Source organism: Ammodytes marinus (genome assembly GCF_949987685.1).
Source record: "Ammodytes marinus genome assembly, chromosome: 15".
NCBI classification, from domain to species: domain Eukaryota; kingdom Metazoa; phylum Chordata; class Actinopteri; order Uranoscopiformes; family Ammodytidae; genus Ammodytes; species Ammodytes marinus.
In genome coordinates, this window is record NC_137219.1 from 15,333,922 (window position 1) to 15,348,782 (window position 14,861).

The following is a 14,861-nucleotide window of genomic DNA, read 5'->3' on the forward strand; positions in this document are numbered from 1 at the left end:
ATGTATTGTTTGGATGTTACGCAACCCGGAGCTGAACTCTGACCAAATAGCTAAAAGAGTTAGCTTCTAGACTGAGCGTCGTTTCCTAAGCGACATGATACACTGATCGTAGAAGACAGGAAGAGGGGCTTTGATGTGAAATAGGCAGGACACAGTCGACGTATCTTCAAAACAAGTAGCACAGCCAATGTTATAAATAAAAGCGATAGCGTGATCACGACCACAACAATGCATTTGTCCTTGGTTTGCATGGCCAAGGTACGGCAAAAAGTTATCTTTTTCTTTGCCAAGTGTGTGTTTGCGTGCGCACCAGCTCTCTTAGATGAAACCAAATGAAGCCCAGATGTTGCTTAGTCATGGACCAAAGAGTGGGTAGGAGGGATTTTAGGAGCACATGCTATTGGCTGCTGGATGACCATGAGACTGTTAAACTGGAGAAAAACTGCATGCAATAGTTGATTCAGTCTAGTTGAGGGAAAGGTAGAGCCAAAAAAGCAATGGCAACCCAAACCAAGGTGAGGGTCAATATCCCTGTAGGGTGCCTTTTGGTGTCCCATGCACAAACTAGTGAATTACTGTCTTAATTTAGCTTAAAAATAATATGAAAGAGGTTTGTTGTACTGGACAATGGTTTTCTATTCTTGACAAAACATTATTTGGCTCTTCAGATACATATTTTAGATTTTATTCAGTTTTGTAAAAGAGGATATGTGCTATTTTCCCTTGTCCCTCGCAGTGAACATTAATTTACAATTCAAGTAAAATGTGGTCTAATCATACAAATTATCTAATTTTTTCATACAATTATATACAATAGTAATAATATTCAACTAAGGTGTATTTATAATTTTAACACACATTTCTAATTTTAATTTATTTAAAAAAAAGAAGATGTTTGTTTGTGTCCCTTAAAAATTGTCCACCCTGTCATGTTGGAGAATCCGTCCAATAAAGAAAAGGTCATCCACTCCAGGAACACCACAACACCAGTGATTAATGCATTTCATTGATGGGGAATGTAAAAGGCTGAGTTTAGTGTTTAGATTACTTTCCTACACACACATTTTCTTTGTAAAAGTTTGCTTACAGGTTTGTCCAAAGCTTAACATGTCCACCCTGTCGGCATGAAATACACCATAACTGTTGATAATTCAATAGTTTAAAAATGTGTATGTTTAACTATAGACATTTCTCTTCAACAACCATACCAGCCAGTTATACAATCTTAGTTACTTATTAGCTTACATGCAAATTTAAGATCAAAATGTCCACCCTGTCATCATCCTCAATTGTCCACCCTGTCATGTCTTGCATTGGGTAAAGTGGCGACAGGGTGGACATTCCCATGACAGGGTGGACATTTCAATCATTTTAAATGGGAATTGTAAATGATGATACATGCAAGACAATTGTGTGCACACAAACACAGATACAAGCTAGGTCATTATTCTATATTATTGCTTATTCCTGGTTGGATCTCACTGTATCATTGCCTTTATCATTTGGTCACATTGAATTATTGCAATTTGCACAAATTGCTCGCAGTCATGTGATTGTCCACCCTGTCATCTTGACATGTTTAGATTAAAAATCAGTCATACTGTAAAATATAATAATATTTAATTAGTGTATAACAGCTAAGTGAGGGATGGGATAATGTGCACAAAAAAAACCTAACAAAATATCACATTTACTTTCCAAATCAAAGAAATCCATGTGCGACTTGTGTGTGTTTCTTTGAAAACGAAGGGATCACATACATTAAAAAAAAATTATTATAATATGAAATCAAACAAAGTCCTTGTGTAGGAAAGGGACATCATACCTTTTATAAAATATAGTTTTCATCTTAAAATTCAAATAAAAAACATGTTTAGCAGTAATGTACATTTCCATGACAGGGTGGACATATCTTACACTCATTCCTCTGAAAACAGGTCATAATTAACTAAAAATAGGTGTGGGAGCTCCGTAAATATATATTTACACAACTTCAGAGTCCACTATTTATGATAAAGCATAAAGGATATGGAAATTTAGGACTAAAATTTTCAAGTATTGTGAGGGTGGAAAGGCACCCCACAGCGATATTGACCCGTGAACCAGTAGAGACAAGAAAAGTAAGCCATATCAAGGGAAAATGTGATATTTTAAATGAACTGAGTTTTCTGTTTATGTTTTTCTGTACAGCCTGTTCTTCATGGATACTTCAGAAGTTCCTGTTCCTGGAGAGTTCGCATTGGTAAGTCATGCCACAGCAAAACATTTGACAATTTTTTGCTGAGGCATACCCATGTAAACAAGATGAAAACTTAACTTTGTGTGCACCAGCTTTTGTTCTCAAAGGTATTGAATATGACCAGGTTCCAGTCAATCTAATCAAAGATGGAGGTCAGCAGGTATGGTATAGATTCTTAGCATCCATATCAATGTGAAAATGACATAGGTCTACATACTGAACATGATAGAAAGATTATGTATTTTTTATTTTTTTTAATTGTACTACTACTACTACGTACTTAACGACATAGGCTGCCGATGCATGTTTTTTTAAATCATGTTCTCTGTGCTCAAGCTTACGGAGCAGTACAAGGCATTAAACCCCATGCAACAAGTGCCTGCAGTTGAAATTGACGGCATCACCCTCTCTCAGTCAGTGAGTCCCCAAACTCTTCACCTTTAATTCCACCATAATTTAGTTATTTGACAACACGACTGAAAGTGTGTTTTTTCCCTCTCACAGCTGGCAGTGATCCAGTACCTGGATGAGACCCGGCCAGGGCCTCAGCTTCTTCCAGCAGACCCAAAGAAACGTGCTCAGGTTCGGATGATCAGCGATGTCATTGCCTCTGGGATACAGCCTGTGCAGGTGAGAACAGCGTGGTCCAAATTATTACAAAGTAAAGCGGGACCATGATACAGTAATAAAGTCACTTTATGTCAGAGCATGTGTAACTTCATTATTTAATTCCTGGTGGTTTTAGAATTTGTACGTGCTGCAGAAAATAGGAGCAGAGAAGGCACAGTGGGCTAAGCACTTCATTGAACGCGGCTTTCAAGGTCAGTGGAAGACCTCAACTACATCCAGAGTTATACTGACTTTGTCACTCCACTTCCTTTACAATATTATTTATGTGCACCTTTTTCTGCCAGCTCTTGAGCCCATTCTGAAGCAAACAGCTGGGAAATATTGTGTAGGTGACGAGGTAAGACTATGGACAGATTAAAAAGCTTTAGAACAATGGGTTATACAACAGAAAATATTCACCTGACCCATTGCGCATCTTTTAGATATCCATGGCTGACATCTGTCTGGTCCCACAAGTCTACAATGCAGAGAGGTATTTAATCAGACATTTCATTAGAAAGTTCAACATAAATACGACACATTTAAGACTAATAACAAGAAGAGATCAAAATAAAAGTCATGGTATTTTGATAAAGATATAGCATGTCCTGCTTCTTTTTTTTTATGTACCCTTTCCGTTTACATGGAATAGTCGGAATAGTCCCGCTACGCCCGGGACCATGCTGTGCTTTCAGCACCCCATGGATAGAAGCATGACCCATCTGTCTCTTTAATATCCACAGGTTCAAAGTGGAAGTCGAGCAGTATCCAACTATCAAAAGGTTAAATCAAACCTTGCTTGAGATTGAAGCCTTCAAAGTGAGCCATCCGTCCCACCAACCAGACACACCGGCTGATCTGCGTGCATAGAACTCAGATATACAACTTTATACATTGGTAAATAAAATTGTTTGAAAATTATGCTATTTCAGTGTTGTTACTTTAAATGACAAGGAAAATTGAGTTTCAAATATTTATTAGCATTTTGACTTGTTACATTTCACCCAGGGCAGCACTTTAAATACATACAGAAATGTGGTGTCAAGGTAAAGGACAAAAGAGTAATGGGTAAAACATGCAGATCATAGATTTGTTATGCAAAGTGCATAATCTCCTTTCGGTGCTCGTCACACACAGCATGCTGCTCGTATGGATGATGCATGTATGGGCATCAAAGAAACAATATAAGGTTTAAACATCAGAATACACTGTACAAAAATAACAAAAAAATTAAGACAAACAACGAGTACAAAATTAACTGTTACAGATACACATGGGGAGATAGAGTGTTATTTTCTGTCACATAATAGGGGCATTTTACAGCATCTCCACCATTTAAAAACTGCTGTTTGGATTTCCTCCCCAATGAATCCATCACTTGTCACCAGGAATCTCCACTGTGCACTTGACTGTGTCATTGTAGAAGGTACCTGAGCAGTCTGACCCACCAAACACAAACAATGTGCAATGGATAGGGACATTTTGGCTCTGCCTGCGCTTCCCAGCATCTGTTAGAAAGGAGCACCCCAAATGTATCATGCTGTGTCCGGCACGAGGCTTGGAGCAAAGCAGAGGACATGCCACTGAGCTCCACATGTTGGTGTCTGAGGAGAAATCAATGCAGAAGGGGTGATTCATACAGCTGTTGATTTCTGACACATAAGAGGCTGAAAAAATAATTAATGTCTGTTTAAAGCCAAACGGCAAACAAATTTAAAATGAATGGACTAAACCAGATCACTCAGAACATTTTATTTGTTATATGATCAGATTGCACAAATGAAGTACTCACCAGTGTTGAAAATATGTACATCCTGCAGGGCTCCAATTGCACTGCAACCTCCACTGACTAAAATCCTGTTATCTGAAACTGGTACAGCTGCATGAAACCTGTCCAAGTTTAAATATGTACCATTAGTTTATATCATAATTGCCAGTTTTTACATAATATTCAAAACCAAAAAAATCCCTTTTATTATTTCATGTTGAGCTCAAAATATTCTTACAAACTATGCGGAACGATGGCATCATTTTTGTCAATAGAAATTATATTTTGTGTCAAAACCCATCAAATTCAAAAGCAGTTCCGTCTGTCTAGGATGCCAAAAATACAAAAACCAGATGGCTACGTTGGTGACGTTACTCAAGGTTGATTAGTGCAGAACTCACCCTCGAGGCAGTGGTGGCATGTTCCCACACTTCACAGCTGTGTACTCCATTAATCCTTCCCTCAGTAAGAAAAAAAAGTCAGTTTAAACCTGGACACAAAATTGTTGCCTGATACAGCCACCAAAATATTCATCATACCCAAATCTAGGACGTGGAGATCATTAAGGTAGGTAGCAGTCTTCCGTCCTCCAAATATGATTAACTTATGGGACATCAATGAAGCAGAGTGTCTGCTCGATACAAACATAAGCATGGGATCAATATGTAAGAGAGACAACAGTAAATTTGTTGTAGTCATTCTGAAAAGATGACTGACCCAAAGCGAGGCAGAGGTCTTTCCCCCTCCACAATTGGCTTGTACCAGAGTTCAAATTCAGGGTTGAAGATGTACAGCAAGTTACTGCACGATTTATCCCCAGAAGAATGGCTCGGCTGAATTCCACCAAAGACAAAGAGCTCCTTCTTATAAAAGGCTGCAGAGTGATATGCCAAATTTGGAACATTTCCTTTCGCCTGAATGGGGTTAAATTTAGAAACACAGACCAGAAGAAAGCATTTTCTACAAATCTGCTTAAGTATTTGATAAGAAATAAAGAACCACAACACGTTAGCAACTTGCAACAAACCCACAGTGACAAGCTTCCACTTCCAGGTCAGAGTGTTCAGGATATACATCTCGCTGTAGCATTGACCCTCCCTCAGGCCACCATAAACATAGACCGACTTGGCATCTGGGTCATAGGACGCAGAGTGACCCCGGGCAACGGGTGGTACGGGTCCGGAAGCAGAGGAGTTCATGGGGAACCAGAAGTCATTGTCTGGGAAGGGATGAAAAGGGAAACACTTTTCCTTTTTACTACACTACATACTAACATACTACAGCTGACCATAAAACGTACATCCTGCATATTTTAGGACATCCTGAATATTTTTCTACCATACTAAATAGCAGGGAAGTATGGGTAATGCAACGCAGCCATAATAAAAAGGGAAACACATGTTCAGTCGACATAAATGAAGGCCTTTGTTGTTCATCTAAATTCCTTCTTTGGCTGTAAAGAATTAAACCTCATGATCTGCTGCTGGCAAACCCACATGCTCTATACGTACGCAACATGTGACAAAACAAGTACAGTAGCTCAACTGACTTCACAGACCTAACTCGAGCTTCCACAGGGAGTCCTTGCAGTTGTTGTGTTCTGCCACCTCTCCTCCGATGAGGATGGCTGTGTCGGGGTCACTCAGACACATCGTGTGGCTCCAGCGCTTTGATGGACACGCTGAAACTAAATCATGATCTCTGTCAAAAACCCCATTTTTGTGCATTCAGATGTGACTGCAGTGACTGAGAATTGCTTTTCTTCTTACCGCCTCTGTTGTCGTTTTTTATCTGAATGGTCATCTCCTCTTGGCTGTTAATCCTGGAAAAAATCTTTTTCTTGGGAGTCGAAGCTTGTTCCATGTCCTCGGCGAGACTGTCCATGTCCTCAGAGCTCCACCTGAAGTTGCCCCTCTTACTAATGACTGTCCGTCTGGGTGTCTTATCCTTATGTCCGTACGTCACAAATAAGTTATTTGCCTTACATGCAGAAATGAATGTTCATATTCTTGAGCACAACTCTTACCGTAGGCCAAACTGGGGCTTTACTTCCCATAGTTGAATCACTAGTGTCAATTGTATTCACTTGGATCTCTGCATCGCAAACACTGTCGCCCAAGTGTGACAAGTCGGGAGTCATCTGCAAGACGGGACAAAGGTGAGATGTTGCAAATACAAGTGACGGTAACTGCAAATACTTTTTTTTTTAAACACCCCCCATTTTATCTTACCGTTTCATTTCTGGTCTTTTTTTGTAATGTGCAAGAGAGATCAGTGGCATCATGCTGTCCTGGGGACAGGCGTTTCCTTTGAACCAGAGGAGGGCTGAAGACACTGGCGTCATCCTGAGTCTGCTCAATAGACTGCATGGTCTGGTCACAAGTCATCTCATTTAAAAACAAAGTGAAAATGCACAATGTGATCCATGGAGTAAGTGGAACATGCATTCTAATGTTGTAAACTATAACCATGATACCATATAAGGTTAAGAATACTATTGTTGTTTTCATTTTGCTGAACAGTATTACCTTGGAACAGTTAAGCCACCTTAAACTCTCCTACCTCTTCACACACTGTGAGAACAATCTTGCCATAAACTCCCCTTCTGCCTCTCTGAGCTGCCACTGTGACCATGTCAGTACTCCAGTCACCCTCCCAAGTCAGGCACCTGAGTTTAGGTTTACCAATTAACACTCTAGCGAATATTTTTTTAAAGTACTATATAGATAATGCCCTATTTTTTCTCCACGCACCTTGCTTGAGCTGACAGAGTCCCAATGTTCTGGGCAGGTACTTCTGCACTGACCAGAACCTCTACAGAGATTGTTGTCTCACTGCACTTCCATTCTCCAAGACCAAAGATGACTAGGTGTTTGGGAAGAGGCAGCGGCATGTGAACTTGAAAGCACTGTCGGTTGGATTTTCTGCGGACAGTGAGAACCGGGGCCGAGGGAACAAAACATGTCTGAATTATATTTTTTTCGGTGTGAAAACTTAACGCCATAGGTTTTCCACAAAGTCCTAGCCTACCCAATGAACTGGCGGGGAGCATCACGCAGGGACCAAAGCGCATAAAAGTTCATGCTACCGATGTTGCTCGCCTCATGAACGAGCTTAGAAAACCAAAGGGCCGGTGAAAACCTTGCTGTACAAGATGGAGTTCTGGTAGTTACTTCTGGTTTAATCGAGCTCGAGGCCGTTGTGAAAACACAGGTGTGTGACTGCAGTACAATCAAGTTGATTAGCAGGAAACAACGTCATCGGTAAACACCTGGCTGCATTGTTTAGTTAGCTAAGCCTTTTACTGAACACGTCTACTTAACAGAAGAGTAAAATAGATAGTTTTCATTTATTTATTAAATAAATGAAGTTATTAGGCTTTATTTGGTTATTTTCTTTTATCTATTTTATAAACTGTTGGAAACAGTAGGCAACATAAAATGTGAATAATTATAATAATTTGCTTAATTAGGCCCATAAAAATCAAATATTTTATTTATTAATAGGACTTGAGTTATTTAGGCTGGTAATATGATTTAATTGTCTCATAGTTAGCGTGGTTTATCATTATGCCTCCGTCATGTGCTATTTGTAAGCTAATGGGGGTGTGCAAGATGCCTACAAATCCCACAACACACCTCAAACTAGACTCAGCATCACAGACACATCACATATTTGTAAATCAATAAATAACTTGGTGTTTTTCTGTGAAAATTCTCCAATTTAAAAAAAATCACATGTATACTCGATAAGTTAATGAATATCTCCATTTAAAATAAACAAAATTAGTGTAGTAGGCTGATCAGAGGTTTGATTAAAACATATTTGGAGATATGATAATATGATCGACACCAGATGAACCCTGGATTCTGTCTGGCCTTTGGGGAGAGCTGAAAATAAAACCTGGTTTCATCACCACCTCTAAGAATTACATCAATCCCCTAGTGCCACATTTTAATGGAAACACAGGGGACCATCCTGAAGCGCTATCTAATCCTGGATATGCTGTGAGAATGTTTGGACAGATTTGGTTGGAGACTACAACACAGACACTAAGTGACATCTCTAAAAAGTGTCATCTGGCAGCGTTCCCCATGCTCTTCAGTTTCCAAACCATAATTACTTATCAAGAATTAAATCACAAACTTAAAAACTATAGACAATATTCTCTTTATTGTGGAATATAAATTTCAAAATCATAATTTTCATTGAAAGGTACAATGCAGCAAAACATGGAAGGCTTTAAAGCAGCTAATTTACATTGTATGCGGCATGAGCAGCCAAATCTGTGGCATCTTTGGAAACATGCGCACAAGTGAATGTGGTAAAAGCATTGAGGTTAGAAAACAGGCTGGAACAAGGCTGTTGAACGCATGTATGCCTGATATTCAAAAAACAAACACACTGACCTTTACTTACACAGACCTGTGCACAAAATACATTAAGATGAAATATTGCAACCACTCTGAAACATCAAATTAAAGGGGCAGAGGGGGAGGTAAATATTGAATCTATATTACATAATAAGGGCTTTCTGTGATAAGGGATGACTTTTATTTGTGTCATAAAAAGCACACTTTTGAAAACGGTTACCAATGGCTTCAATACATTCGACTTACATCTTTTACCAACACACCACTATGAAAGTACAGAAATTTGCATTACATAATTATAATCTCAGTTATCACATGATTAAATTGAACACAGACACAAAATAAGTTACGCTGTAGAGCAGACGGATAAATACAGGTAGCAACAAAGCAACATGATCATGAACATAGAAGGTGCACTCGTACACAGAAACACACACAAAAAACCCAACATTTCTTTAGAGCACTGCTGATTAAGCACCTGGCCCGGTGAAATATATTCTATGCAGGTGTTCCCTGATCACTGCTACCATCGAAATGTGTACAGCTAAAGACAGTGTATAAGTTTTCATGTCGGGCACTTGACCAAATTGCACAGTGCATGCATTGGAAACATGACATGTGCACGGCTTTTTCAAAGATCTGTGAGCAAGACACTGGAGCGAAATGTTGCATCCAAATCTCACCGTGCATACAACGTTAATTCAACGTTTGGCAACACAAGCCGATAAGTGATAAAAATAGATATACCTATATTTAACCTTTTATATATTATGACTTCATCTTTTTCTCCCACCCAGGTATGGAATCAAAAATAGTTCATCGTTCTTTAGGAGTAGAATTCTTCTGCATGTTGTACATTCATAAACAATAAGTTGGCATCTAGGCACTGTAATAAACTCTGTAGTAAAGAGTTTTATTTCGCCATAGTGAGTAGGAGTTGTCAAACTTCAGAAGGTAAGTGCCTTCACCTGGAAAGTCGTGGCTACCTCCCTGGACGGACAAGTGACTGTCCTGGCGGTACACAGGCAGGATTTCAGCCAAGTTTGAGTTGCTTTGACTTTTGGAGCCTTTCTCGACATCGCCGTTAGTGACCGGCCCTGCAACAGAAGCCACATAAACCCACAGAGTCAACACACTGCCTCAGGTTGCAGCTGGATGAAAACACACATAAAAATGTCATGATGTAAAATGCAGCATGCTGAAAAATGTCAGATCGTGATTTTTAGTGTTGAATTCAGCAGCTTTTTGGGGATTCTGACCCACAATCCCCTGCAGAGCTGAAGTTACATCGACAGAGCCACCGATATAACAAGACCGACTAGAATAAGATCCTTAGTTACAAAGTTGGCAAGGAGAAGCAAAATGCCTAGAGTAAGGTCAGAGACCGACCAGGGAGAGACAAGCTGCACCGGGGCCACAACCGACCTATCCATGTGCAAGGACCAACCAAAGTAAAACTATATATATGTATGGGGCACGAAAAGAAAAAAAAAGTATAACTGAAGATATGCAGACTACTGGGCAAATTTGAGTGATGAGATGGAGATATAAGCAAGAGGCAAGTTCAAGGCGCAATGTTATCACAAAATAAATCTGTAAAACTATGTCCCAATTGTATGCCTACTCCATGCAAACTGCATACTGTTATCAGCAGCTGCAGTATGTGGATTAGAATAGTAAAAAGAAAGTATGTTATTTTGGAATGCAGCTAGGGTAAGTGTGAGCATACTGACCTTCTATCTCCTCCTCTTCGTCCTCATCATCACTTGACTCGCTGATGTGCACAGTGATAGACCGGCTCGTGACGGGAGTCCAGTCGAAATATATGCCGAAGCCAATGTCGTAGCCGTCCGTGGCAAACTCCCAGCACACTTTTTTGGCCTCGGGGACGGTGGGCACGTGAACTGTCATGATGTCGCCTCGGTACACCGTAACCACGCTGTCCTCCTCCGTTCGAAGCTTGGCCTTCAGCTCCTTCAGTGTGGCAGATGTCCATGTCGTGGGGGCATTGAGGGGCGGCGTCTGGGCTGTGAAGTCAGGAAGAGAAAACAAATTGCAATTTGACCGCAAATGCTTTGACAATTACTTATCTAGCTTAGATAAGCCTCATAAAACTGCAGGTAAATGTTGGCTTGTATGATACTATGAACACATTAGAAATTAGATTTATGAAACCTCTGAATCCTTATTAAAGATTTTTTTTTAAATGAAACATCAAATCAGCAGTCATGGCAGATACTCAGCAGGTCCTCACTTTTCATCTCGGAGGAGAGCTCACAGCTCCCAGAGCTGTTGTTCTCCTCGCCCACTCCCCCGGAGGTTTGCTCAGCAGGGGCCTGTTCCTTACCCTGAGAATACACACAAACACAAGCCTGATGTTACAGCTGAGAAAGGATCATCATAATTCGCACTTCCCTGTTTGGTTCCACTCATTGAGAGCTCTCCCAGACCTACCTCAGTATGCTGCCCTGAATCCGTCTTGGTTTCCTCCATAACTGACTGGTTGCAGCCCTGTGAAAGATCCGTACTCTGGAGTCTGAAGTGCAGATTGTACAACAACAGCAGAGCAGATAACACACTATGTTAATTACAGTCAAGACATCAATGAGGATGCAAGAGAAAAATAACTAGTAGCCCATTTGTATTGTAGCAGTTTAATTAGGCAGCAACAGGCTACCTGTCCGGGAGTCGTTCGTCGCCCTGCGTGGATGTTATCCCGGGAAACGAGGAGAAGGACAGAGATGACAGCCGTGACTGGAGCTCTGATGTCGACTCTAATTTCTCCATGGCTGTAAAGACAAGGCAAACACCTCAGTCTGCGTGGCTGAAAGCAAACCCCGCCTCTTCCAACCTCAGGGAGGGAGGGAAGAGATGACAACACACTGAAACTAGCCTCCTAACGGGAATAAACAAACTTAAAAGAGCTGTTCATTCACATTAATGTACCAAGTAAACCAAATAACATGGTGACATGATGGTTAAAGCTGTACATGCGAAATGTGTACGTATAAGTGATGAGTTCTGGCTTTATAACCCAGCCTCATCCTCATACGTACGGTGACATTAGCTGGTTAGCTGCCATTAGCTAACGCTACATAGCATTCGAAAGCACGACAAACTTATCTTACCACGATGTAACGCCGATAAAATGAAAACTCGACACGATGTCGACTAATTCTGACTCAGGCCATCAGGAAAAGAGGTTCAGTATCCCCGCAATCATGTGACGGATGTAGGTCCACGGTGCAGCGGCTGCTGCTTGACAGGAAAAGAAAAAAACAGACGAGTTTTTTTGGTGTTTTTTTTATGTTTTTTTTACACTTCCGCGTTTTCACGAGTGTTGACGAAAATCTACGAATCTGAACCATCGTGATCTTGTTCACGGAGCTATAGCTTTACATGGAAAACATAGAAGGCAGGCCTACAGGTTTGCAAGGTTGCAGCCATGAATACATAAAATAAGAGCCACGGCAGAAAGTTTGATTGTATTTGTTTTAACATTTATTGAGCATTAATCTGATTATTTATGAAAAATTCAAAATATTAAAACAATATCTGTCAGGTATCACAAACTACACTGTTTTGTCTTATGTATTCAAATGTACTCTTGCATAGGCTATATAACATTATTTCAAAAATAATAATACTTGGGCAACCATTAAACTTCTGTGTGTGGAACGAATGGATCCTGGCAGAATATACAGTGAAGATTTACATCAGAGAGCTGCTGGTGCATACAGTAGGGATCTGTACACTGCAGAGAGGCACTGTTGCATGGGTTTGCAGCTGGATATAAAGCACAGCAGCGGTGTCTCCTTGGTCTGTGCATCAGTGAGAGAAATCCAGGGAAAAGGCCTTTGTTGGGAGGGAAAAATAAAATGTTTTTTCTTAAATCTTTCTACACTGCTCGACAATGCAATTTAATGAAATGAGCTGAATTTACATTTTATTTATCATGGACCATAATGCGGTGTTGCACTCACTTTTCCTTCAGGAGGGAAGATGCACAAGACACGCTGACGAAACTTTGTGCTTTTAATCCCACAGTGTGTGGCCATTTCTCTCTAAGCACGCTGCTGACCAGAGAGAGAGCGTCAGCAGATCCCAGACCGGCAAAGGTGCAGATATTTAGCAGGCTGTACAACAGTGCACACATCCACTTCAGACCTAGAGAGATGCCACCTAAATGTACAGGAAATATAACTTGATCAATATGAATTACTGTCAAACCCAGGGTGAATCACTGCACCATAAATCGTATAACAGGTTCTGAGAAAGAATTTAAAGTCTGCAGTTATGACACGTCACATACCGCTCATTGTAAGAGGACACGACGCCTCAATCAGCCAAGAATCCGTCAAAGCCGAGGTCAGGTGAGTGCAGGACAGCCACAAGTCTGCAGTGTCACAAGCCATAAAGTCATACTGGGGTTTGAGAACAAAGTCGTGTCCAAGAAGCTGTGCCAATCTGAAAGAAAATAAGATGAAAATTGAGGCATTGAGTGACTAAAATCAAAATCAAATCAGTTTTATTTGTATAGCCCAAAATCACAAATAGACATTTGCCTCAGTGGGCTTTACATTCCATACAATATGATACAATATGACACCCTGCCCTTACACCCTTAGCTCGGCTGAGAACAAACTCCCAGTAAAAAACCCTTTACCGGGATTACATTTTTTTGAAGAAATCTCAGGGAGAGTCGACAAAGACTAAGACATTCAAAAACAAATAACGTGTGTGTGGCCTATGAGTGTGGCAGTATACCTGGTGACAGGTACAGCAGAACAGAAGCTGTACACAAGGCAGCGCTTGGAGAGTTGAGAGTGGAGATCCTCACAGACTTTGGTGAGGTGAGAGGGCAGACAGCAGAGGAACAGTATGTCTGCCCACGCTGCCAGCCTGCGATTGTCAAAGAAACATTCAACTCCAGCCGTCGGGATGGATTCCACTAAAGTAGGGAAGCAACAAGACAAACACAAGGACAGGATCTTGAGTGTATAACTGTTTTAGTGTAAAAGGTGACAAACTTACACGTGGGTCATGACTCATGACACTGCTAAATCAATTTAAAATATTTCCTATAAATAGGCCTATCTTGCATTAAATCGTGTGAAGTAAGAATTATTGGCATGTGACAACAAAGAGAAAACCCATTGAAGTTCCAGTGTTGTATTAGTCAGTAGGCTACTAGTAGCCTACAATCATATACATCATTATCGCTGATACTTTCAGTTTCTTTGCATGATCAGAACAACTATGATTTGGACTTTGAGTGTATTGACGTGTCTGTTTCGTCAGGGTACCTGCTGATGCTGGTCTTCTAGTGGAGATCTTAATGCGTGATGGGTCGATGGCAGACTTTTCAAGGAGGGCGAAGAGCAACTGTCTCCCCATGTGACCCATGCCAATTATCCCAACGCACAGACCACTGTCTTCTCCTGATGCCAGTGAGTCTCGTGCATTGTGACTTTTGATGATACATCTTTAAATGTAAATGTTCAGATTCCTTATTTTTATGTTACTTACATTATTTTAAAAGCCACAAACAATTTAGACCTGCAGATCAATTACCTCAGAGACTGGACGAGTTTACACATGAAAACTGCGTGCGCGCAGCCGCAAAATGTGAGTCCAGACGCACGTACACGCAAGTAAAGTAACTCTTTCTCAGCGTCAGTCAATCCAGCCTCAAAAGTAAAGCTGCCCAGATCATCGACTAGGTCCACCATCGCTTAAAGATGTTGCAAGATAAGCAGAAAGTGAACACTGGTAAACTTCGCAACAAAATACAAATCTACTTCGTCTTCTTGTTTCCATGGTAAAGGGACAACTTCCGCTCTAACGGCTTACATATTTCAAAATAAAATCA

At 40.5% G+C, this 14,861-nt stretch overlaps 4 protein-coding genes across 6 annotated transcripts; 1 reads left to right on the top strand and 3 right to left on the bottom strand.

Annotated features, from left to right (window-relative positions):
* The first annotated feature begins 49 nt into the window (after positions 1 to 49).
* Positions 50 to 3,750, top strand: gstz1 (glutathione S-transferase zeta 1). 2 transcript variants are annotated; one of them, XM_080042278.1, is made up of 9 exons: positions 50 to 258; positions 2,191 to 2,242; positions 2,332 to 2,399; positions 2,576 to 2,656; positions 2,744 to 2,869; positions 2,985 to 3,060; positions 3,154 to 3,206; positions 3,292 to 3,341; positions 3,592 to 3,750. In XM_080042278.1, the coding sequence occupies exons 1-9, from the start codon at positions 229 to 231 to the stop codon at positions 3,716 to 3,718; spliced, it is 663 nt and encodes a 220-aa protein (XP_079898404.1). In that variant the 5' UTR covers positions 50 to 228; the 3' UTR covers positions 3,719 to 3,750. The 2 variants fall into 2 exon arrangements, with proteins under 2 accessions (XP_079898404.1, XP_079898405.1); XM_080042279.1 differs by lacking the exon at positions 50 to 258 and adding an exon at positions 386 to 515.
* A 472-nt stretch (positions 3,751 to 4,222) lies between these two features.
* LOC307261958 (kelch domain-containing protein 1) lies at positions 4,223 to 7,699 on the bottom strand (the record flags this gene model as incomplete). Its single annotated transcript, XM_080042693.1, has 13 exons — positions 4,223 to 4,356; positions 4,641 to 4,738; positions 5,018 to 5,072; positions 5,156 to 5,247; positions 5,334 to 5,530; positions 5,648 to 5,835; positions 6,175 to 6,303; positions 6,386 to 6,563; positions 6,643 to 6,756; positions 6,848 to 6,988; positions 7,179 to 7,284; positions 7,370 to 7,540; positions 7,647 to 7,699. 13 exons carry the CDS (start codon positions 7,697 to 7,699, stop codon positions 4,223 to 4,225), a joined length of 1,656 nt encoding a protein of 551 aa, XP_079898819.1.
* A 1,068-nt stretch (positions 7,700 to 8,767) lies between these two features.
* tmed8 (transmembrane p24 trafficking protein 8) lies at positions 8,768 to 12,286 on the bottom strand. Of its 2 annotated transcripts, none has more exons than XM_080042794.1 (6): positions 12,118 to 12,286; positions 11,667 to 11,778; positions 11,444 to 11,525; positions 11,244 to 11,337; positions 10,723 to 11,016; positions 8,768 to 10,086 (listed from the first exon to the last, which is right to left on the bottom strand). In XM_080042794.1, the coding sequence occupies exons 2-6, from the start codon at positions 11,774 to 11,776 to the stop codon at positions 9,869 to 9,871; spliced, it is 798 nt and encodes a 265-aa protein (XP_079898920.1). In that variant the 5' UTR covers positions 11,777 to 11,778; positions 12,118 to 12,286; the 3' UTR covers positions 8,768 to 9,868. The 2 variants fall into 2 exon arrangements, with proteins under 2 accessions (XP_079898920.1, XP_079898921.1); XM_080042795.1 differs by having other exon boundaries at positions 12,046 to 12,286.
* noxred1 (NADP-dependent oxidoreductase domain containing 1) lies at positions 12,172 to 14,721 on the bottom strand (the record flags this gene model as incomplete). Its single annotated transcript, XM_080042694.1, has 7 exons — positions 12,172 to 12,247; positions 12,728 to 12,844; positions 12,973 to 13,171; positions 13,302 to 13,456; positions 13,757 to 13,940; positions 14,296 to 14,474; positions 14,564 to 14,721. The coding sequence occupies 7 exons, from the start codon at positions 14,719 to 14,721 to the stop codon at positions 12,172 to 12,174; spliced, it is 1,068 nt and encodes a 355-aa protein (XP_079898820.1).
* Between the last annotated feature and the right edge of the window lie 140 nt (positions 14,722 to 14,861).